Here is a 25,364-nt window from a genome sequence, read left to right as displayed (position 1 = left end):
AGATTTCTCATAGGTTAGTCACATTACTTCTCAGAAGCACTTTTCAGCATGTGGAATAGATTCAGCAAAGTTCACAAGATTCAATGTATATTTTAGCTTTTTTTTTTTTTTTTAAAGAGAAATCTGCTATTATTCCCAGTCCCACGGCACCCCTAATGCCACTTGGTGACTACTAGATGACAGCCTTTGACAAATGTATCATGAGCTATTGTGTAAGGAAATGGCCTAGAAGTCAATGCCAGCGTGAGATGAGAAGTTATGAGGAGGTATAATTCCAAAGTCAAGTTAAGTTTCTTTTTGGAAATGGATTATTCCAAGAGAAGACAGATTTAAAGTGCCTTCCAATTCTGGCACTCTATACCTTTCCCCTCAGATATTTAAGCCCACCTAGTCCTGGGCTTGGATGATAAAACTAGGATCCTGACTGCCCTGTCACATCCAGATGACTCCTTTCAGTGGTTCTCAACCTTCCTAATGCCGCCACCCTTTAATACAGTTCCCCATGTTGTGGTGACCCCGATTTTCATTGTTACATATAATCATTGAATATAATTAAAGCATAGTGATTAATCACAAAAACAATATGTAATTATATATGTGTCTTCCGATGGTCTTCGGCGACCCCTGTGAAAGGGTCGCGACCCACAGGTTGAGAACCACTGCAAGATGGTGGGTAATGAAGGGTGCTTGGGCTTTGAAACCTGACAAGCCTGAGCCCTCACCTTTGCACCCCACGGAGACTTCAGCTCCCTCCACTGAAAACGGAAAGGATCTGCTGGAGAGTAAGTAACAGGCGTGGGGTGCTAGACACGAAAGTCCCTGGAATGATGAATGAACTGCAGGGTTAAAGATCTTCTGGGATTCCTGCTACATACACCCAGACCCACCGCCTGCGAATGCTTGTTGGTTCCGCTCCGTCCTTCCGGCAGGGGGCAGCAGACCCCAGCCCCAGGCTCAGGGCCAGAGCAAACGCAAGGCAGATGGAACCAGCAGCCAGACGACCCCTCCCGGGATGCTGAAGGCCTACCTGGCTGGCCCTCTGCCCTCCGCGGGGCGGGGCGGGGCGGAGCCGCACTTGACCGTGGACGGAGGGACGCTGCGCATGCGCGCCTCGGGAAGGCACCGCCCAGAACCCGCCGCTGCTGTCGAGATCCGGCAAAGTGGGGCGCAGGCCACCAGGACCACTTCCGGACTTCAGGTACGAAGTTTGCTCCGGCTGGCTCCTGGGAGGACTTGGGGCTGTAGGTGAGTTGTACACCTTGCAGTGGAGCACTTGCTGCCCTGAATTTTCTCGCAAAGGCGCAGAAATCAGCAGCCATGCAGAGGACCTTGGTAGGTTTCTTCAGGAGATGGGGTCCCAGGGATCGCTTCTCTAACCGTCCTGGGAGCTCCCCACGTTTCTTCCTCCTCAAGGTCCGGAATCTCCCACCTGGCCTCCCTCTCACCTTCCTGGAGCTAGGCAGAGGTGGGGATGGGGGTGGGGCTCGTGGATCTTTGCAAAAATGCGAGGCAGGGTTTTACTTTCCTAGCATCACCCAGGTTTCACTGAAAAATGTGTCTTTCGAGCCCCAAGGAGTGCAGAGTTAGGTAATTGTTGTTATTCAACGTGTGAAAATGCTTTTTATATGGTAGCTTACAGAAAACCTCTAAGTGGGGTCCCAAATTTTGGAGGGTTAGAGGCAAGGCAGAACTCTTGTCACCTGGATTGTACCCGGTGCACAAAGTCATTTTGCTGCATTGCACCCAAGATGTTTTCTGGCCCTTCTAAGTGCTGAGCATCTCCTTTGCGATGTGTCCCACATGGTCTCTCCACTCCCACCCCCACCCCCCACCCCCCATCCCTTCATGTTGATGAAGCTTTTCATGTGTGCTTCTGCGTTGCTCAAATGGTCATGCCATGGAAGAGGAGAAAGAAGGGTGATTGCTTTTTGTTGAAATTTTCTCTGTGAGTACAGAAACTTCTTGCAAAGATTGGAAATAGATTTTTTTCCCCTCCTTAAAACAATGCTCAGTTCACTAGGAGATTAAGGGGCTGGCTGTTTCCTGGCATTAGAGCTATACTGAGGGTAGGTAGGTCAGTGACACCACGTCTTCAGACAGTTTGTTACCTAGGCTCACTCACCACTCATTCATTCAGCAGGTATTTACTAAAACCTGCCTGTGTGTGTGACAATGAGCTTGATCCTGTGAGAAAGACAAAAATGAATGTAACCTGAGCTTTATATTTGAGGATCTGGGCTAGCTGAGAGGAGAGATAAGTCCAACATAACTAACTCTATGCCAGGTAGAAGAGGGTGTCAGAGGAAGAAGTGGGGGCTCAGAGGAGGGAGAAGAATCAGCCTTTCACATCAGGTGGTTGGCTTACTAGGAAAATTAAATCTCCAGATTATTATCTGGTGATGATCGATCTCTCATAAGCGTCAGGTCTATATAGGTGTTTTCCCAACTGTGTGTCAGGCATCTCAGACTGAACATGTTTCAAACAGATCTCATCGTTCCTGGTCACCTCCCTCCTTCCCCCACCACACGCCTACTGCTGTTCCAGTGTCCCCTGTTTCAGGGACTAGCATCAAGGCTCCCCTGCCCCTTCGGCTCCTAATGGTCCAAGCCAGAGACCCAGGTGAATCATCTCTGACTCACCCCTCTCCCTCACCTCTATATCCAGGCTTATTGATGCTACCTCCTGAGCCTTTCTCATATCTGTCCACCTCTCTCCACCCTCATTGCCATTTCTCCAGGCCAGGCTATCACCATCTCATGCTTTGTTTACTGCAACCGCCTCTAATCTTATTCCCCTGTCTCGCTTCAACACATCTCCCTCTACCAGGAAGTGCTTGCTGGCATTAAATCTGTTCCTGGGGCTCCCTTCATTCATCCTTTGCTGCCCTTGAGACCTTGAGACAGAAACCAGATTCCCTCACATAGCTGGTCTGGCCCTGTTTTTCTCACCAGCCCCATCTCTTTTCATAACCCCCTTGCAGTTCTTTCCACTTAAAAACATGCTATGGTTTCTCATGCCACGAGGCCTTGGCCTACAACAAGCCCTTCCTTGCTACCCTCTTCACTTCGATTACTCCTATTCTCTCCAAGGTCCCCACTGGGACTCTGTCTCCTCTAGGAATCCTTCCTTAAGCTCCCAAGCCTCTTTAGATGCCCAGGCCTCTTAGGGCTCATTCATGTCTCTGCCTCCTCCTCTGTGCTGTATTACAAGTCCTGGAAGACCAGGGCCATGTCTGAGGGCTTTGCTTCCTACCGCCTTGTGCAAAGAAGATGTTCAATAAATAGTTGCTAAATGGAATTCAGTATAAATATAAGTTGCAATATTATCATTTCACTCATTGAATGCCTGAATCATAAATTCACCCAACCTCAGTGGTTTTCTCAGATCAAGCTTAAAAATGGGTGTGAGGGTGAACAAAAAGAATAACCATTATTAGAGTAGCTAATATTCGTTGAGTGCTCAGTATGTTCTAAGTGCTTTATGGTATTAACTCATTTAATGATCACGGCTCTATGAGGTAGATATTTTTTATTATCCCTGTTTCACAGATGGAGAAACTGAGTTACACAGAGATTAATGAACATGTCTTATGTCACCCAGCTAGTAAGTGGTGACATCAGGTTTGAAGCCAACCATATACTGTGGAATATGGTTAGTTCTCTCAGAAAGATAGTAAGTAGGACTGAACATGAGATACTCATTGGGCTGAGGATGGTGAGTCCCCAGATGGAAGACAGTGCCATGTGCTCACAACTTTTAAAGATATGAGGCCAAGTGGAGTAATTAACCCAGAATTTAAAACTCTAAAGAACATTTGTTTCAGTTGCATATTCACTTTTTTTTCGGCCAGTAAAGCTCAGTTACGAAAGGCATTATAGTGTCTAGGGATGAGACTTCTCTGAGTGTGAAATCTTGCTTCTGCTGTGAGACCTCAGAGGTGTTGCTTGCCTTCTCTGTGCCTCTCCTCATCTGGAAAATGGAGATAGTAATGGTGGTACTTACTGCAGAGGGTTGTGGTGATAATTAAATGAGTTGATACATGTAAGGCCTTAGAATGGTGCCTAGCACATGGTACTTGCTCGTAAACATTATCCTCATTATTATTTGTTTTTCCATCATTTAGTCAATAATGGTTTTTGAACGCAGGTCCTTCCTACACATTCAGTCTTACTGCACTGCTTCTTGGGCACAGATGATCTCCCCTGTTTTATTTCATTCTTCTTCCCACAGATACTGAGGATTTTTCAGTGTTGCCTCCTTTTCAGGGCCATCGTCTCCTCCTGTGCCCCGGATTTCCTCCCCAAAGACCCTTCCGCACAGTAAGTTCTAGCTTACCCCCGAGATAAGTTTACAGCCTGTTTTCCATCCTTCTGAGTCAATTTGTTACCAAGTGCTACAGAAAATAAAAGACCGGGTTAACCTAAATGAGAAGCGGTGAGAAAACTGAGAATGCAATGAAATCTCATACATCATTCCTCATACATACAAAGATAATTATTCCCCCTCCTCCTCCCGTGGAGGAGATATCGATGTAAAAAAGTTAAGGGATAAAGCACTGTAGGGACTCTCAGAGGAGTTGGTGTTAAGGATGGGGTGTGATGCCAGAACCAAGAGCCAGCTAGTGACCAGTGTCATGTCTCCAGCCTGCAGCCCGTATACTTTCCCCTACATCTTAGAGACCTGTGGGCAGGACTTCTGTGGAGTCTCTCACCCCTGGATCTATGCTTCACCTGCTGCTGTGATGCACAATAGGATATCGTTGTCATTCAGTCAACTTTATGCCAGGGCTTCGTTATATTCCTTAGTGACTTAACCATTGATTAAGCGTGGATGTCTCTGCCGCCCCCAGACTAGCTGTCTCATCACAAAGCCCGAGACAAAGCATGTGTTTAAAGTGAAGCTGTGGTTCAGTCAACAAACAACATCCACATTACCCCTTTCCATTCTTCAGTGTGAGGAGGATGGAGGGACAAATACCTGTTCAAAGATGAAAGGATTATAAGGTGGAGTTGCTGACGTCAAGGAATTTAGAAGAAGGAGCAGTTGGCTCCAGACCAGGCTAGAGTGACTAAGGAGGTTGGGAGATAGTCAAGAGCGGGTGGGCTGTCGGGAGTGGTGGGGGTTTGTAGGTGGGAAAGAGGCAGACATTCCAGGCATTAAGCAAAGATTGCGGTGTTGTCTCCAGTGAGGAGACCTGGCTAACCACAGCAGAAGTGGAAGGGAAGTAAACAGCTGAAGGAACAGCAGGTTTGGGAGACCAGGAAAGGAGACTCAACCTGGGTGTCTCCCGGGTGGGCTTGAGGGGGATGAGCGTGGTACACAGTGGCCCAGGGTTGGATGAGTGAAGATCTAGCTTCCCCTTTTTAGTAGAGAAATCAATGTCTATAATTCTGAGTAATGCATATCACTTTTATATATATTTGTTTTCCCAAACTCTTTTTATTTTGTAGAAGTTGTGCTTTCTCTCTTGCTCTACGACTGCAGCCTTGCCAATGGACCTTGTTGGTTTTGGTTATGCAGCCTTTGTGACATTTGGAAGTATTGTGGGATATAAGCGGAGAGGTAAGCCCTTTTCATCAACATGCCTTGGTGGGGGCTGCTGATTGTACAAGGAGCAGCGGGGGGCCTGAGAGTAGGACAAGAAGCTAAAGATGTCCTAGAGGTGGCTGGGGACCAGCAGTGAAAAGGATTCCTAGATGGAAGGGGGTTATAGGGGACTGGGCATATAGAGCATTCAACCTGGGGGTTCTGGGTCCCTCTTCATTACAAAATTTTCATTTTACCTGTCATTATCAGTCGCATAACTAATTGATTTAACCTCCTCAGGACTGCTCACTTATTAGCAATTGAGGACATTTTTTGTTTACATAGTCATAGTGTCAGAAACTGAATTATCTTGATATCGTGTGTTGCAAAGGAAAATTCGTTGACTACTTAAATATCATATCTCAAGTTATCTCTCCATCTCTGTCCAAAAGAAGAAAAAAAAAATCCAGTTGATAAATTAAAGGGTTTTCATGAAGAACAATGAAAGGTCAGGTTTTATATTTTACTTTGTTTTAAGGTAGAAGCATTTATAGTTATGGTGTCTCATATTTTCCTTATGTTTTTGTGAAATTGTTTTAATGAAGTATATTTTAAAGAGTGCTGTATTTCTGGCATTGGTGGACTTGAGTTTGGGTGAAAAAGCCAGGTCTACGCAGTTATCAGATGACTTCCTTCCTTAGAGATTGATGAGAAGTCCAAGGCCAGAGCACAGTTTCCCCCGGGGGGACTGAGGGCCTGGCAGATGCGAACAGGTTCTCTGCTGGGATTCCTGAGAGCCTGAAATTCACCTGAGGTTTTTGTTGTTCTTATTTTCTCTCCCAATATGTACAGCACTGTGGATATGCATTTGATGGGAGAATAATGATGGCACCAAATTAAGACCTGCGAACAACTACATAAAAGTTGATGTTTCATAATCTACTTTAAAGAGTGCTCAGTGTAAAATCCTAATAGGATTGTTATTGAAAAAATGTTTTCATTGTCAAAGACATATTTAAATAACCTCTACTACAGAATAGGAAAGATCATCTGGACATTTTTGCCTGACTCTAAGAGGGGTGGGAAGAAGGAAGTGTGTGTGTGTGTGTGTGTGTGTGTGTGTGTGTGTGTGTGTGCGCGCGCGCGCCCGGGTCGGGGAGGAGAGAAAGGGAGGGGATTACTTTACTATTGTAGCCCAAATCTCATCAGGAACATATGCAGTCACATTAGCTGTAAGGTCTCTGATTTCAGGGGGTTCTTTGGCCTCCTGCAAGAGCCCCCACTAAGTGCTCCTGGGGCGCCTGAGGGTATTATATGTTCACAAGGAAGCCCACTCTTGTAGCATAATGTGTGTTAAGAGAATAACCACAGAATCATGCATTCCTGAGTTCTGCTCTTGACACTGCCACTTACTAGCTTTCATACTCTTTTTTTTTTTAATATATTTTTATTGATTAAGATATTACATATGTGTCCTTGTCCCCACGTTACCCTCTACCCCCCACCCCCCCCACCCCCCCTCATGCCCTCACCCCCCCGTTGTCCATGTCCATTGATTAGGCCTATATGCTTGCATATAAGTCCTTTGGTTGATCTTTCCCCCTTACCCCCACCCTCCCCTACCTTCCCTCCAAGTCCCGACAGTCCAATCAATGCCTCTCCGTCTCTGGATCAGTCCTTGTTCATCAGCTTATGTTGTTCATTATATTCCACAAATGAGTGAGATCATGTGGTATTTATCCGCTCTCCAGTTCCATCCATGCTGTGGCAAATGGTAAGAGTTCCTTTTTCTTCTTCCTCTTCTTAAAGAATACCTTTCAGCATTTCATATAATGCTGGTTTGGTGGTGATGAACTCCTTTAGCTTTTTCTTATCCGTGAAGCTCTTTATCTGACCTTCTATTCTGAATGATAGCTTTGCTGGATAAAGTAATCTTGGTTGCAGGTTCTTGCTATTCATCACTTTGAATATTTCTTGCCAGTCTCTTCTGGCCTGCATGGTTTCTGTTGAGAAATCAGCTGACAGTCGTATGGGTACTCCCTTGTAGGTAACTGACTGTCTTTCTCTTGCTGCTTTTAAGATTCTCTCTTTATCTTTTGCTCTTGGCATTTTAATTATGATGTGTCTTGGTGTGGTCCTCTTTGGATTCCTTTTGTTTGGGGTTCTCTGCGCTTCCTGGACTTGTAAGTCCATTTCTTTCACCAGGTAGGGGAAGTTTTCTGTCATTATTTCTTCAAAAAGGTTTTCAATATCTTGCCCTCTCTCTCCTTCTGGTACCCCTATAATTCTGATGTTGGTACGCTTGAAGTTGTCCCAGAGGTTCCTTACACTATCTTCATATTTTTGGAATCTCTTTTCTTTTTTCTTTTTCGGTTGGGTATTTTTTGTTTCTTTGTATTTCAAATCTTTGACTTGATTCTTGGGATCCTCTTTTCTGCTGCTGGATCTCTGTAAATTATTCTTTATTTCAGTCAGTGTATGCTTAATTTCTAGTTGGTCCTTTTTCATGTCCTCCATGGTCTCACTATACTTATTGAGGGATTCATTAAATTTATCGGCGGTTTCCATAAAATTCTTGAAAAACCTTATAAACGTGGCCTTGAACTCTATATCCAATCGTTTGCTTTCCTCCATTTCTGCCATTTGTGACCTGTTTCTTTGTCTCCACATTTTGGCAGCTTCCCTGTGTTGATAGAGTGGCCCTGTGCGCCAGGTGTCCTGTAGGGCCCAGTAGCTCAGCCTCCCCAGTTACCTGGGGTGGACACTCTTGGTGCACTCTTGGTGCCTTGGTTGTTGTAGAATCACTGGGAGGAATTGACCTCCAGGCCAATTGGCTGTGAGAATCAGCTGTGTCTAAAGTGGGAGAACTTCTGTGCTGAAGACACCCTTCTGGGGCAAGACTTGCTTCAGTGGGGCTTTGGTGCTCACTGAGTCTGCTCCCTGAGTGTGTCCCTTATGGATCTGAGGAGTTGCAGTCTGGATGGACCCCCTCTGACCACTGGGTACAGTGGCTCCTGGATCTAAGGAGGTGCTAATTCAGCCTCTGCCTGAGGCCACACAGCAGGAGCCACGAAGAGGCTCAGCTGTGAAGCAATGCAAGCCGCTGCGGGGCCTTGGGCCTTCTCTTGGAAGTTCAGGGTCTGCCTGGTTCGGCTGCAGTTAGGTACATTCACATGCAAAAGCCTCTGCCGCAGCCTGGGTGGGGCGGGGTCTCAGGGCGGAGAAAGCAGCTATGGCCGATTCTCCGCCCGGAGTCCCGCGTCTCAGTGTCCCGGTAACGGCTGCAAGCACCTCTGAGGGAAAGCCGCCCTCAAGTTCGCTCGCTGCCGAACAGACCAGCCTCTCCCCGTATGAGTCCTGGGTCCCCAGAGACTTCCCGGAACCGGAGTTCAGAGCAGTCAGGAGCTTGTGACTCAAAAAGACAGCCGCGTCCTCAGGTACCACCCCCTTTCCTTGCGCGCGCGAGCCGCCGTACCTCTGCACTTCACCTCCACAGCGCCTCTGGCTCTCAGCGTGCTTTTCTTTCCTTCTAGTTGTAGAATTTACACTCAGCCAGCCTTCCTGTTGTTCTGGATGATGTTTGCTCAGTCCTTTGCGGTAATTTTCAATTGTTGTGTGAGGCGACAATTTCCCGGTGTTTACCTATGCCGCCATCTTAGTTGCTCCTAGCTTTCATACTCTTATACGTTGTTTTAACTTCTGGGCTTCAATTCTTCATTTGTAAGTGAATCTGTTAGGATTAAATAAAATATTCTCCCTAACCATATTCTTATCTGACTTCTGCTTGACCCAATGACAGGGAGCACCCAGGCATGCATTTCATCCATATTTAGCTAATGCTGCCTGTACTGTTTGGGGCACTAGGAAGACAGCAGTGAGCAAAAAAGACATGGCGCTCACAAGTGAGTGGGGGAGACTGACATTAAATATCCGATGACGATCAATGGGAGACTCTAAAGGGGGCCCTCATTCAAAAGGATGGGTCAGAGAAGGCATCTCTGAGGAACTAACGCTTCAGATTACATCCGAAGGTTAGCTGTAGTTGATCAGGTGAACAGTGCAGGGAAGGGCAGTCCAGGCAAGGAAGAGCATGTGTGAAAGCCATGAGGAATAGAGTTTGGCATATTCAGCGAACTGAAAGAAGGCCAGAGCTCCAATAATAGAGAAAACTTGGGGTTTTCCTAAGTGTAATGAGAAGCCAGAGGGTCTTTAATTAGAGGAGTGATCTGTCCAGTGTATGTTTTTAAAAGGTCATGTTACTGTGTTTAGAGGATAGCTTTGAGGGGGGTGGGGGTGTTGGGGGTACAATGAAAAATTTAATACTATATGTAAATGTAACATTCTAAGCCTTTATGTATGTGACATAGATGATATTATTAACCCTGTTTTGCAATTGACAAAACTCAGAGAGGCCAAGTGACTTAGCCAAAGTCCTTCAGGCAATAAGTAAAAGAATTTGGACTAGAACCTAGGGCACTTGGCTTCTCATTCAGGATGCTGTTGCAACTGAGGTGTGTGTGTGTGTGTGTGTGAGAGAGAGAGAGAGAGAGAGAGAGAGAGAGAGAGAGAGAGAGAGAGAGAGATTCTTAATCGGAATTGCAATCTGAATTCCTATGGATATTTAAAAAGTAGAGCTACCGTGACCCTACGCCTAGGGATTCCAATTCAGCAGATTCTCAATAGAGTGAATTCCATGAAGCAGGGCAGTGTGTCTTGTTTAGTGTCACTGGCACGGAGCCCAATGCACAGAAAGTGCTCTGAGTTGGTGCAATGGGGGGGGGGGGGGGGAGGCAGGTTGGGGGCTGGCAGGCTGCATCAGTGCCCTGGTTCTTCAAGTTTCTCAGTGTAGTCACCATTCATCCCTGAGCCCTGGCATCTTGAGGCTGGAAGGTTTCTTAATTATTCAGGATAGAGCCAGCACTTGGTTTGCATAGCACTTCTTTCTCTACCCCTATAAGCTAAAAATACCTCTGCATCTTATTTTTATCATCACAACCTCACAGTAAAGAGATGGAGACAAGGAGAATAGGGATAAAAAAGAGAGGGACATAAGTCAACCGTTTGCCCCAGGTCATGCGGTCAATGTCAAAACCACTACTACAAGGCAGACTTTCTTATTCCCTCAAATGAGTTGGGATTCGGCATGAAACAGTCATTTCTTACAGACTATCCACAAATAGGCCTGTATTCAGTTTGGCTATGTCCAGTTGCGATGCCCAAGTATAAATACACTGGAAGGTGAATGTATCATACTTGACGTAATTCACTTTCTGATTCTCTTTCTGTGCCCATATATCCCCGCCCCCCTACCCCACCCCCCTCCATCCCCCCACCCAGGTAGTATTCCGTCTTTGATTGCTGGTCTCTTTGTTGGACTTTTGGCTGGCTATGGAGCTTACCGTGTCTCCAATGACAAGCGAGATGTGAAAGTGTCTCTGTGTAAGTAAGACATTTTCCAGGTATGGAGCATCGAACCTGGGGGGTAGCTGATATGATGCTTCTAAATGTAATATTATTGCTTAGTGTGTTGGAATGGTACAAAACAAAAAATTCGGCCTTCTTCTAAATACTAAAATAGTATTATTTTATTAATCAGGTCTTACTTTAAAATATATATATTTATTTTCCTTACATTCGGTTATCTAAACATTTGTTGGGTGTCTCCGGTGGATGGCAGTATTCTGCCCAGAGTTCCTGAGGAAAGTTGAATAAGCCAGCAGTCCTAGTCCTCAAGGAGTATTCTGTAAATAGAAATTTAAGTTAGAAAAAGACTTCCTTTTAAAGGTGTTTCAAGAATGGATTTTAACATGCTTGTTTACTCAAACCTTTTTAATGAGCTAGTTAAGCGTTTTAATAGAGCTTTTCATCTTTTGAAGAAAATAGCAACTCAATACCTATGCATAATAGTTGTTATATTAGGAAGCTTAAATGATATCCCTTTTTTTTTCACAAGCAGGCATTGGTGAGGTGTTTGCAACTCTGATTCATGTATTGGTTTGTTTTTTAGTTGCTGCTTTCTTTCTGGCCACCATAATGGGTGTGCGGTTTAAGAGATCCAAGAAAATAATCCCAGCTGGGCTGGTGGCAGGCTTAAGGTAAGAAAAACTATTTTAATGTACATTTTCCTCTGCACCTCATTTTGAAATGCTGAATTTTGGGCAAAAGTCATTGTTAACTTGAAACATCAAAGTAATTTTTTTTTTTTTTACAATAAGCATGACTGTGAACCTTAAAATATGCCTGCAGTCACTCTTTGGGACAGATGTGCACAGGAACATTTATATTGAATATACTTAGTGTTGCTGTAGTATTTGATCACATGTACACTTTACCATTTTCAGAATAAAGAACTCAATTAAATCTCATTTTTTCTCAAGATTTACCCATGTGAGGCAGTATTTTGAGTTTTTAAGGGAGAAAACAATATTTTTTTCCCAATAGATCAGTAGGGAGCTTCAAATATCTCTTCATTTGATCCCGGTAATTCTATCCATGAGATAAAGCATGTTTCCAAGTAAAAATTTATAGTTATATGTTTTTTGAAAGAGGGGCATAGCACTACTGTTTCTATCCAGCTCAATGTAACTTTTTAAAAATGTATTTTTATTGATTTCAGAGAGAGGAAGGGAGAGGGAGAGAGATAGAAATATCAATGATGAGAGAAAATCATCAATCAATTGCCTCCTGCATGCCCCCTACTGGGGAACAAGCCTGAAACCCGGGCATGTGCCCTGACTGGGAATCGAACTGTGACATCCTGGTTCATAAGTTGACACTCAACCCCTGAACTGTACCAGCTGGGCATATAGGTTACATTTTTAATTCTTCCTGAAACCTGCCTCAATATATTGAAAGCCATAAAACATGTTCATTTCCTTTGATACACATTTTTGCCTTTTGAAATTTTTTTCTGAAGAAATAATGAGATGTATATAATGTCTGGTGTTTCTTGCGACTTTATTCCTAACACAAAACATGATAAACTGAAAAATTAGAAACAACTTAAAAATTCACCAGTAAGGAAATGTTTCAGTAAATGTTCATCCCCTTAATGGAATACTGAGCAGGCTTTACATGTCATGTTTCAAAAAATTACTTAGTGGCACTGGAAAATCTTAATAACATAAGGAGAGATTATTTAAATGGATAAAAAATAACAAATATATACTGTGATCTCAATTTTAAAAAGTTTGTACATGAAAAACCAAGATCGGAAGGGAAATCCCTCAAACTGTTAGAGTTTGTCTCTGAGTGGCAGCATAATAAGTAATTTTCTCCTGCTCTGTAGAATTTTCTAGTGTGGCTGTGTTTATGATTTGGGGAGGAAAAGTGTGATTACAAAGACTGCTTTCCAGTTGGAGGCCTGTCTAAAAATGATACTTGGTGGTGGAAAGAATCAGAAGTAGGGTTTACGAGTCAAGAAGACAAGACCCCAAAGATATGAAATGCCTGCTGCTACCACCCTTTTAAATTGCTGTCTTTTGAAAACCACCAGAAAGTGTCTTAGGTTGATGTCCCTGTTTTAGGGAATTGACTGTCAGTAGTTTCAGTTCTGATGGTAAAAAGAAAACTTGTGTATTAAAAGAAAAAAGACAAGACCCCAATCAATGAAAAGTAGCTGAGATGATAATTACTCCTCAAAATTGTTCCTTGATTATTTTTTCAACTTGCTTAACTTTGCAAGCTTTTGAAAGGTGTTTCTTTAGAAACCTTTCTCTCATAAAGCTTTATCCCAGATCTTTAGAACAGCGAGTTCTGATTTTTCTCATTCATTGAGTGAACATGTTTAAGTGGCTAACTCAGGCACGTTTGGCAAGTTCGAATGCAGGGATAATGAGGTCACCCCCACTCCAACGGTAGGAGTCTGGGAGAAGCCTGGGAGCCAGGGTTGAGTGACACCACAGTGAGGGGAGCATGCGGCCCTTTCTGTCTCAGCCATGTAAGAGCCACCCTTCCTTTGCCTTCTCATCCAGCCTCATGATGATTCTAAGACTTGTCTTACTGCTGCTCTGAGAATCCGGAGGAACTGAAAGCTGAATTGATGTCATTCTACACTAACGGGCAGAACACACTCTCGGAACTCAGAAGATAAATTTCAGCATGGAATGTTAAGTGTCTTATTTAATACTAGAAACAAAAGAAATACTGTCACCTCTTATATGAACACTAGCCTGAGGTGTTGTTTGTTTTGTTTTTGAACAAAACTTTGTTTTCTAATTGTCAGGTACTGTTTTCATTAAAGGTATTTAATAGCTTGGCCAGAGTGACTCAGTTGTTTGAGCATCTTCCCATGCACCAAAAGGTTGTGGATCCAAGTCCTAGTCAGGGTACATACCTGGGTTTCGGGTTTGATCCCTGTCAAGGAGTGTATGGAAGGCAACTGATCAATGTTTCTCTCTCACATCTAAGTTTCACTCTCTCTCTCACTTTCTCTCTCTTAGCATGTCCTCGGGTGAAGATTTTTAAAAAAAACATATTTAATAAATTGTAATATACGTTTTCATTTGCTATGTCTAGTTTTATGTATGTGGTATTTCTTGACAATTTTAAATACTCATCTGAAGTGAATTTAAATGAAACTGCAGCGTATCAGATGACGGAATGCCCTAAGTCAGTGGTTGGCAAACTCATTAGTCAACAGAGCCAAATATCAACAGTACCACGATTGAAATTTCTTTTGAGAGCCAAATTTTTTAAACTTAAACTATATAGGTAGGTACATTCAACTTTAAATTCACGGTTTTCGTCTTCTGTTTTTCTTTGCTTCTTCTTTGTAGCCATCTCAAAAAGGGCACCTAAAAAAATGTTTTATTTTATAATAATAAAGCCACCAACACAAAAGAATTACAATTCTTAAATTGATGACAAAAATACCTGTAGGATTTGCAGCTGGTTGGGAAAATACAGGTAACTTTATGCTTCGAATAGGTACTTTTGTCACCCGCGCGCGATTTGCGGACGCGAATAGCACTAAGCACTGCACAAGGAGACTGCTGACTGACTGGCTCACTCAACTCCTGCATGAGTCGCGCGCGCCTCCCCCGCGCTGCATGTCCCGAGGCCCGCCTGCGCGGCGTCTCCGACACCCCCACTTCTTCTAACGCCACTTCTTCAAAATAGGCTTGCCCAGGCCGAAAACCAACTTCAATTGCACTGTACATGCGCGCCCAAACGTGGTATTTTGTGGAAGAGCCACACTCAAGGGGCCAAAGAGCCGCATGTGGCTCGCGAACCGCGGTTTGCTGACCACTGCCCTAAGTGGACCTCAGAGAATGCTGATATATCTATGTCATTTGTATTATAGTAGAAATTATATGTTTTGCATTTTAATTGTGTTGCTGCCAACATTATTTTTTTCCTTAAAAGAATACATCATCAGCACACTCTGTGCTAAAAGAATGTATTTAGTATTCAAATAAAAGATGATCTGTTTTAAACCTTTTTTTTTATTTTAGTGTCTTATCTATATACTTAATCGCTTTTGACATTTAACTATTCAGTTATTAATGAAAGAAGTTGGGAAGGAGAGTTATTAAACCAGAACTTCTCCTTAGGAATAGACTCTCTCTCTCTCTCTCTCTCTCTCTCTCTCTCTCTCTCTCCCCCCTCCCCCCAACATTAATAATTCTGAAACAAAAATGATTTTGTCTCAATTCACCACTTCATTTTTAGACTTAGTTTTGACTTTTACTGTCCAAGGCACTTAACTTTCAGGCCCCAGACTGAACATCAGTGCCAGCCCGATTCTCCCGCTGGTAGTTATACGCCCTCTGGAAGGTATTTTCTTCTCTTTGAAACTCAGTTTCTCATCCTTAAGGAGGAATTGGGACTAAATGACCGACAAGACCCATTCGAGCTCTAAACATCTGCAATGTTCTTGTTGGCTCTGTGCAATTGTGTCAGATTCCAAACCCTTTTTTATTATTATTTTATGTTTTTAATTGAGGTTACTGACATTATATAAGTTTCAGGTGTACAACATTATAATTTGATATTTGTGTACGCTGCAGTGTGCTCACTACCACCAAAAGTCTGGTTTCCATCCATCACCATACAATTGACTCCCTTTACCCATTTTACCTCCTCCCACCCCGTTCCCCTCTGGTAACCACCAATCCATTGTCTGTATCTATGCGTATGTTTTTGTTTTGTTTGTCATTTGTTTCTTTTTGGTTTTATATTGCACATATGAGTGAAATCATAGAGTTCTTTTCCTTTTCCATCTGCCTTACCTCACTTAGCATAATACACTGCAGCCTTTTCTTTAAAGGAAGTGGTGGGTAGAGCTCCCACTGAGAACAGCAGAGTTGAACGATTCCATTCAGTTACCTCTGCCAACTGACTTTCAAGGAGGTTGTTAAACTTACAGTGATAAGTAATTCAATTAAGGGGAGAAAGAAAAAACAACAACACCTTAACCAGTTAGGAATCCCAGACAAAATCCTTTGATATACTTTAAAAATATCCTACCTAAGAATAAAAAAATAAAAAAGAAAGAAAGAAAAAGAGAAAATCCTACTAATCCTAATGGTATCAAAGAGGTTGTGGCCACAAGCAAGTCTGGGGTGCCCCCCTCACTTGCTGATGGTCAAGGGTAATTGAGAAGAACATTCATATTCAAATTGCCAACAGCTTATCAGCTTATACTCAAACCATGATTATGACACTGAAGTAGAAACGAAATGTGAACTTGGTAATAGACACCAGGTCAGAGTGAGATCACGTAATAGTCTGGGGCCTGGAGGAAAGAAGTTCTTAAATTTTTGCCCAGTGAATGTCTTTGAGGTGTTCCCTGCTGAATAGAGCCCTTTCTGGTCATTAAACTAAGAATGATAATGTTACTCAATGCCTTTCTCATAATGACTACGATTTTGAACATCTGTTGGATAGGAGACACTTTACCCATTAGACAACTTTGGAGTGTCTGCCCCATTCACAGTGGTTCCTTCTCCGAGAACTGCTCGATCTCTCTTACCTCCTGCACAGGCGTGATGGGCTCTGCCAGCCATGGTTGCACTGCAGACCCCCACCTTCCAGCCACGGTCCAGTGAGCCACCCGACTCAACGGCAACCCAGTTTTCATCCTAGGAATTTAGCTTTGAGACTCTGAGGCAGCTCTGTGTGTTGCTGAAACTGAAACATAATCTTTAATCCACCATATGCCACAAACAAATGATTTAGAAGAATGACTCAGAAAGAGCCCAGTAGCCTCTGGAATTGAAATAGAGGAAGAGAGTTGGAGGGAAGGAAGAGAAGACGCTGAAGTACCCTTGAGAGAAAACCCCTTTCTTTCCTCGCATTGGCCCAGTCAAATGCTGGAGAAGACAGGCTGAGAAATGCAAGAATCCCATTATGGCTTAGGGTTTCTGCAAACCTGGGAAACATTTACCTTCTTACAAACTCAGAGTGACTCAAAAGCATTGAGTAGTAATGTCTAGGTGCTGTGTCTAGGCAGGTGGGCTTGAAATAGCCTGAGAGTTATCCACATAAAAGCCAGATGTTTCCAACGCATAGTTACAAATTCAAAGGACCATGTTGTGTTAATGAAGGCAGGGTGGTCACCAGGGCATGATGGAAATGAGCACATCTTAGCAGTCTCCTGTGCGGACAGAAGTCTATTAAGGACAGGAGGGCCCTCTCTCCCTGGTGCCTGAGGACTTAGATACAACCCTAGAGAAAATATGGGGGAATGTTTTGGGAAGGAGACTAGAACTGTTTGAGATTTAATTTGGTGCCCTTGGTGGAGTGGGTCTCAAAATCGAAATTAAATGCAGTTGCAGAAATAATAAGGGTTAAATTCTTGCACTCTTGAGTTGGTGAACTGATGGTCACCCCATCTCACATATAACATAAAGTTCCCTTTTCAGAGTGGATGGCTTAGACTCCGTTTTAACAATCAGTAGACTGATAATTATAAAAAGAAAATAGGCCACACAACAGATGCTCTTACATTACACAAAAAATAGAAGAACATTATCTTGTTTTGTATTCAAAGGTCTGTTCTTCACAATAATTTCCCAGGCTCTGATAGACCTCAAAGTTTTAGAATCCCAGAAAGTTGGCCAGGATAGGATTTATTCAGAATAACAAGATCAGCAGTGTTTTAACATTTCTTAAAAGCAAAAGTGTATTCTGAATGCCAATGTCTAAATTAGTTGCCTGGGTTAAATGTTTCAAGTCAAAATATCTTGACTTTATTTGATTGAGGTCTTTATCTCCTAAATGATAATGAAGCTAGATTATAGGTGGGTTAGCTTTGAAAAGATGTGTCATCATTCCATAATAATTTGAAGAACTTACTATTAAAAGTACAAATCAAAACTATGGTACCGTTATTTGTAAGATGCTTGACTTCAGTTAAACAATTAACCAAAAAATACCTGTAAGAATTCAAATAAACTCAAAATGAACATTTTAAATGTGGAAAACATGTTGCTAATTTAGAAATATACTCTTGGTATTATATGTTCATATATCTGTATTTAAAATAAAATATCCATAAATGTAACAAATAATGATACATCTCCAGTCCGCTCAAGATGTACATACTAATTTGAGGTGAGAGAGCAACAAAAATACTTGGCAAATATAACTGAACCAGTATTGTTAGTTCATTATAAATGAGTTGAACTATAAGTTTGGCTTTCATTAAAACTATAGCTTTATTATAAACAGAAAAATTATAAATATTTAAAAATATATTGATTTTTTTTACAGAGAGGAAGGGAGAGAGATAGAGAGTTAGAAATATCGATGAGAGAGAAACATCCATCAGCTGCCTCCTGCACACTCCCTACTGGGGATGTGCCCGCAACCAAGATACATGCCCTTGACTGGAATAGAACTTGGGACCCTTTAGTCCGCAGACTGACGTTCTATCCACTGAGCCAAACCGGTTAGGGCTATAAATATTTTTAATATCTGTTATTTTGTGTTAAGAATATAATAAACACATTCTAGAGTAATTGCTGGATTTTTAACAACTGAACTTGTTTGCTTAAGAGAAAGTACTGGCTTCCTCAGACAAATGATACCAAACAGAACTCTGAGCAATGGATATTAATAGAATATCATCTTCCGCCAGTGCTTTCCAGCTCTCTTTCCTTTTGTAATTACTTCCAAATCTGTCTTTTACTGAAGTCAAGGGAAATTATAAGAAGAAGGTTCAATAGACCTTAAAAACACCGATACCAGTTCTCTCCACCTACTTGCAGAAAAGGAGGGATTAAAAGCAATTATTGTGCATTTGTTTCATTCTAGCCAGAAGAATGTCATAGCTTTCTGCTAAGTAGTTAATTTCATAGCTTTACAGTGTGCCTTTGAAGTAAACAAATTTAAAACTCCATTGTTTGAGGTGTGTATGAACATAAGGAATTAAATGCAACAGTAACTGCATGCCCCCTTCCCTGTTCTCAGCCTAGCATTCTGGAATTTTATCTCCAGTCTTGCTGGCATCATGCCTCCATTCGGCTTTGTCTGCTGAAACTGGGCCTTAGTAACGTGGTTCGTGGGTAATTTAAGATAAAGAATTTCCCCCTTTATAAAAGTCAGCCTAGTAATGGAGTGCACAGTACATTTCATGTGTCCTTGGTTATTGAATACATACTTTCTGGTTTATGGAAATCTTTTATTTATTTATATTTATTTTTATTGATTTCAGGGAGGAAGGGAGAGGGAGAGAGAGATAGAAACATCAATTATGAGAGAGAATCATCAACCAGCTGCCTCTAGCACGTCCCACAGTGGGGATCGAGCCCCCAACCTGGGCGTGTGCCTTGACCGTGAATCGAACCATGACCTCCTGGTTCATAGGTCGACGCTCAACCACTGAGCCATGCCGGCTGGGCTGGTTTATGACAATCCTGCTTATGGCATAAAGTAAAGTTTGCTTTGCTCCTGCCACTCATTGGTCTGATTTGGAAAGGCTGTGCTTCGGTATCCATACAGGAGGATCTCTTGGCACTGGGAACTGAATTGTTACTAACAGCGGAAAAGGAGGCTTTAAAAATAATCAGGTGCCAGCTAGATAAGCAAAAAAGTTTATATATTTAAACTATAGTGGAAAAATTTAAGCAAAATCATTTGTCTTTTAAAAATCCCAATGGCCTATTATATTTTAATCTAATATTTTTAAATTGACAATCTTGAAACACAGAAGTTTGCAATTGAGTGCAGTTCAGCCTGTCAGCATTTAGAACATGTTTCCTTCATGCATGTGTAATGTGCATGGAGCATATATGTGAATGTGCACGTACATTCTTGTATTGGAAGCTTCATTTCAAGACAGATTAGCATGAAGGTATTAATTTATTTTTAATTCATTTTTATTGATTTCAGAGAGGGAAAGAGAGATAGAAACATCAATGATGAGAGAGAATCATTGATAGGCTGCCTCCTGCACACCCCCTACTGGGGACCAAGCCTGCAACCTGGGCATGTGCTCTTGACCAGAATTGAACCCAGGACTCTTCAGTCCACAGGCCAATGCTCTATCCACTGAGCCAAACTGGCTAGGGCAAGATGTTAATTTATAAACCACAATATTAGGGGCAATTATTCCCACTATGACAGAGCTGCTTTTGATTTTGAAACTAAGTAGGAAGCTCCCTGAGTATATTTAAAAGATTGTGTTAAGATGTTTTGATGCACATTTACCTTCTCAGTGAGTTACACCCAGCAAATAATAGTTACAATTAAAGTTATTAGTTTGTCCTTTTATGTCATTACATTATAATTTATTTATTTTATGTTTTACAAATTATACTAACATAATTATCCACTAACCTCTAGAAAGGTAATGTAATTAGTTTGACAAATCCACACACTGTGACTAGTTTTCAGTTTTCTCTTCATTCTTTTTTATTATTTTTTTATTATTATTTCATAGAGGAAGAGAGAGAGATAGAAACATCAATGATGAGATAGAATCATTGATTGGCTGCCGCCTGCATGCCCCCTACTAGAGGGATCGAACCCGCAACCCGGGCATGTGCCCTTGGCCGGAATCGAACCTGGGACCCATCAGTTCGCAGGCCGACACTCTATTCACTGAGCCAAACCGGGTTGGGCTCATTCTTTTTGGGGGGCAGAAGCAGATGAGTTTTTCTTCAGTAGTTCAAATTATGGTTTCTAGTAGCTGTAATTTGACACTATACCTCCCAAAACACTATATTATCTGAGCAAAAACCTTATGGAAGAAAGCCCCTATTTCATCTAAAATGAAATCCTGATTCCTTGATAGTACTCACAGGAGTGTCATCTGCCACCTGCCATCCCCATCTCGTCCCCCACTCTCCAGCCACGCCTCCTCTGGCATGGTGGACTGTGCACTTTCCCACGCCAAGGCTTTGAAAATGCGGGTTCCTCGGTTTGAAACCCTCTTGCCCATCCCCTTGCATGCCTGTTTTCTTCTCACTTTTAGTGGCTCCTCACCTCCCCCAAATAAATAACAAGTGCTGTCAAGGATGTAGAGAAAAGGGAATCCTCATGCACTGTTTGGTGGCAATGCAGATTGGTGCAGCCACTGTGGCATACATTATGGAGGAGCCTCAAAAAATTAAAAATAGAACTGCCTTATGACCCAGTGATTTTACTTATGGGAATATATCTGAAGAAACCCAAAACAGTAATTCAAAAGAATATATGCCCCCTATGTTCATTGCAGCATTATTTACAATAGCCAAGATATGGAAGCAGCCAGGTGCCCATCAGTATATGAATGGATACAGAAGCTGTGGTACATCTATACAAAGGAATATTACTTGGATATTTTAAAAAATGAAATATTACCATTTGCAACAACATGGATGGACCTAAACGGTATTATGTTAAGTGAAATAAATCAGTCAGAGAAGGACAAATACGACATGATTTCACTTATATGTGGAATCTAAAGAACAATATAAACAAAGCAAAAATGGACTCAGATACAGAGAAAAGTCTGATGGTTGCCAGAGGGGAAGGGGGTTAGGGTGAAAAAGGTGAAGGGATGAAGAAGTACAAATTGGTGGTTACAATATAGTCATGAGGATGTAAAGTACAGCATAGGGAATATAGTCAATAATATTGTAATAACTATGTATGGTGCCATTATGTACTGGAAATTTCAGAGAAACATTTTGTAAAGTATATAATTATCTAACCACTATACTGTACACCTGAAACTAATACAAAATAATATTGAATGTAAATGGTTTTTAAAAATAAATTTAAAAAATGTTCTTTGTGATAGCATAAAAGGACCGAGAGAGTATTATGCTAAGCTAAATAAGTTAGTCAGAGAAAGACAGATATCACATGATCTCACTTATATGTGGAATTTAATGAACAAAATAAACTGATGAACAAAATAGGTCCAGAGGCATGGAGGCATGAAATGGACTGGCAGATCCCCGAGGGAGGGGCGTGGGGAAGACAGAAAGAGATTGACCATAGAACATATATGCATATATGCATAGCTCATGGACACAGGCAATAGTGTGGTGAAGGCCTGGGTGGGGCGGGGGCTGGGTGGAGGGAGGCAGAATGGGGGGGAATGGGAAACATCTTTTAATAGTGTCAACACAAAAAAAATAACTAATTAAAAATGTTGCCTCCCCAGAGTGACCTGCCCTTGCCATCCATCTAAAGTAGAGCTCTAACAGCATGGATGAATCTGGAGAGTGTTATGCCAAGCGAAATAAGCCAAGCAGAGAAAGATAAATACCAAATGACCTCACTCATATGTGGAATCTAATGAACAAAATAAACTGATGAATAAAATAGATCCAGAGACATGGAGGCATGGAACAGACTGAGGAATCTCAGAGGGAAGGCAGGGGTTGGGGGTTGGGGGAAGTGATTAACCAGGGAACTTATATGCATACTAGAGGCCCGGTGCATGAAATTTGTGTAGGGGGGGGGGGCGGTGTCCCCTCAGCCCAGCCTGTACCCTCTCCAATCCAGGACCCCTCTGACTGCCAGTTTAGGCCCAATCTCAGGGATCAGGCCTAAACCAGCAGTTGGACATCCCTCTCACAATCTGGGACCGCTGGATCCTAACTACTCACCTGCCTGCCTGCCTGATTGTCCCTAACCACCTCTGCCTGCCAACCTGATTGCCCCTAACTATTCCCCGCCCCCCTGCCAGCCTGGTTGCCCCTCACTGCCCCCCTGCTGGCCTGGTCATCCCCAACTGCCTCCCCCTGCCAGCCTGGTCGCCCCTAACTGCCCCCCCCCCGCTGGCCTGGTCACCCCCAACTGCCCCCCCTGCAGGCCTGGTTGCTCCTCACTGCCCCCCTGCCAGCCTGGTCATCCCCAACTGCCCTCCCCTGATGGCCTGGTTGCCCCTAATTGCCCTCCCCTGCTGGCCTGATCACCTACAACTGCCCTTTTCTCCCAGCCATCTTGTGGCTGTGGGCACCACCATCTTTGAGGGCGTGGCAGTCAATTAGCATATTCCCTCCTTATTGTCTGTGGGCACCACCATCTTTGAGGGTGGGGCAGTCAATTAGCATATTCCCTCCTTATAAGCTGTGGGCACCACGATCTTTGGAACAGCGTGAGAGTAAAATAGCATATTCCCTCTTTATTAGATAGGATTATATTATGCTTTGATTGGTTGAATGGCTAACTGGACACTTAGCATATTAGGTTTTATTATATAGGATTATGAAGACATGGGTGAATGAATACAGATGTCAGGCAGATGAGAGTGTGTGTGGAATCCCGAGGAATTCCCAAAGCCTATACTTAAACCCTTAGGTCAGTGGTCGGCAAACTGCTGCTTGCGAGCCCCTTGACTGTGGCTCTTCCACAAAATACCACATGCAGGTGCACATGTACAGTGCCATTGAAACTTTGTGGCCCATGCACAGAAGTCGATATTTTGTGGAAGAGCCACACTCAAGGGGCCAAAGAGCCGCATGTGGCTCGCGAGCCGCAGTTTACCGACCACTGCCTTAGGTCATCAAGGTGTGGGTGGACTTGTGCAAGGTGTTATGACCATTTGTGATGAAGTGGTAGGGATGCCGCCTGGCCATGCCCGCTACCAGGACCTCACAGGAGAGTGGAGGAGGCACAGTGGCATTCAGCTTTGTTAGTAGTTTAGAGGGCTCTGTGGGAGGCACAGAGAAACAACTGAGGTGAGGTGTTATGCATGGTCAGGTGGGAAGGAGGGGGTGAGGACAGATGGGAGGAGGAATTCCCACAGGCCTGGAACTCACTGAAGGATTTAAAGAAGGTGGTGATACTCAAACATGCATTTTAGGAAAACCATTTTGGTTGCAAGGAGACAGCAGACGAGGTGGAAGTGAAGCTACAGACAGGGAGCCCTGTGTGTCTGTCAGCTCCCTCCCCACCCTATGGGGAAGCTCATTGTGGGGAGAAGAACTCAATATGCCAAAGTCCAAAGCCCAGATTCTCTGGGAGGGTGTGCATTCTGAGCCCCGAGAGTGGCCAAAGTTAGAAATCACTCCTAATCCAGCCACTCTGGCCTAGTGACAGGCCAGAAAAAGAAAAAAAAAAGATTTTATATGCATTCACTAACTATAGTTTATACATGTAATCTGTACCTTGGAAGTCCAGGTCTGAGCAACATTGAGTGATCTGAGAGAAAGCTCAGCCAAGGGCCCCACCGAGCATTAAGTAGCAGAGCGTTGATGTGCCAGGGAGTCATGGACTGTAAGGACAACAGAGTCAACAGAGAGCAGAGCTTGGGTCTGTTTTTTTGTAAATCATTTCCCCACCCCCTAGGACACATTGTGTGTCTGTTGGCCCCCCTGGAACGGACCTATGGAGCCCCCTCCATCAGCACCAGCATGAGGCTGGGAAAGCAACACCCAAGACAGGAAGATAAGTCATTCAGTGACTCGTAGGCACATGGAGATGCACTAAAAAGTCCGTAATAGGCATATCACTGTTGTATTGCATGAGAACCAAACTCATAACAAAAACAAAACATTTTTATTACCAGAAGGAAAACAGCTCCGAAGTAAAAAAAATAATAATAATAAAAAATAATTATGCCATTACCAAGAGGGGTAGCTATTTTCTTGTGAACAACTGAGAATGTCAGATATGAATTTTATACTTGACTCTTTGATGGGCTCTGTGACGGACATGTGACGATTCCTGGAAAAGATGAGAGATGTCATAATCCACGTTTCCATTTTTTGTTTAATTTTGAATTCCAAGAGAAATGCAATAGAAGGAGATTGAAAATCTGGTTACATATTGGAACTTAATGAACAAGATTAAACTATAACTAAATCTGCTCATTGGAGATTTAATTATTTTGGAAAAGTTTCTTATTCTCACAACAGCCAGGATCTACACCTACGTAGAGGCACTTCATTGTTGGACAACGTCAGAAGATTGGTCCTGCATGTGCTGGGCGTCCATGCCTGCTTTATTTAAAACTTGAAAATCTTCCTGGCTTCTTCTAATGCTTTCGCATCTATGGGAGGCTTTCTCTGACTGCCAGGCTGCAGAAACTTCTTCACAGGTGGGAGGTTGCTGATCCTGGTTTTCAGAGCCTGCAATGCACAAAGCACAGCCTCAGATGGAGACACAACACCACCCATCATTACACAGGCCAGGGAATCTGAGGACAGACCAATGGAGTCCCCTCCATCAGCACCAGCAGGGAGCTGGGAAACAGACACCCAGCAAGAAAGGAAGATAAGGGGAAGGAAAAACATTTCAATAACACTTCCCCCAGAGACACGGTTAAGACTAGATTCAGTTCACAGCCTTCTGTGTCTTCCTCCCCACATGGAAATCCTGTAGATTCTCACTCTTGTGCAGACAAGGGAGACTAATGTGACTGTCAGAGCAACTCAGGTAAAGGCTCCAAACT

At 43.0% G+C, this 25,364-nt stretch overlaps 2 protein-coding genes across 7 annotated transcripts in view; one reads left to right on the top strand and one right to left on the bottom strand.

The window, feature by feature from the left end:
• Positions 1–609: 609 nt before the first annotated feature.
• TMEM14A (transmembrane protein 14A) lies at positions 610–13,786 on the top strand. Of its 3 annotated transcripts, XM_036317798.1 has the most exons (7): positions 1,102–1,245; positions 2,487–2,620; positions 4,232–4,320; positions 5,452–5,563; positions 10,865–10,966; positions 11,535–11,622; positions 13,501–13,786. In XM_036317798.1, the coding sequence occupies exons 1-7, from the start codon at positions 1,103–1,105 to the stop codon at positions 13,538–13,540; spliced, it is 708 nt and encodes a 235-aa protein (XP_036173691.1). In that variant the 5' UTR covers position 1,102; the 3' UTR covers positions 13,541–13,786. The 3 variants fall into 3 exon arrangements, with proteins under 3 accessions (XP_036173692.1, XP_036173690.1, XP_036173691.1); XM_036317797.1 differs by lacking the exon at positions 2,487–2,620 and having other exon boundaries at positions 1,053–1,198; XM_036317799.1 differs by lacking the exons at positions 2,487–2,620; positions 10,865–10,966; positions 11,535–11,622; positions 13,501–13,786 and adding an exon at positions 6,380–6,584 and having other exon boundaries at positions 610–1,198.
• Positions 13,787–24,664: 10,878 nt separating this feature from the next.
• Positions 24,665–25,364, bottom strand: part of LOC118660338 (glutathione S-transferase A2-like) — a 44,495-nt gene continuing 43,795 nt past the window's right edge. For all 4 annotated transcript variants that reach the window (XM_036317596.1, XM_036317597.1, XM_036317598.1 and 1 more), the window contains one exon: positions 24,665–25,041. In XM_036317596.1, coding sequence (XP_036173489.1) covers positions 24,919–25,041 — 123 coding nt within the window. In that variant the 3' untranslated portion in view covers positions 24,665–24,918. The remainder of the gene's footprint in view (positions 25,042–25,364) is intronic.

This window comes from Myotis myotis, unplaced genomic scaffold (assembly GCF_014108235.1).
Source record: "Myotis myotis isolate mMyoMyo1 unplaced genomic scaffold, mMyoMyo1.p scaffold_m19_p_7, whole genome shotgun sequence".
NCBI lineage: Eukaryota > Metazoa > Chordata > Mammalia > Chiroptera > Vespertilionidae > Myotis > Myotis myotis.
The sequence above is the reverse complement of the archived record's forward strand: the minus strand, read 5'-3'. Positions and strand labels throughout refer to the sequence as shown.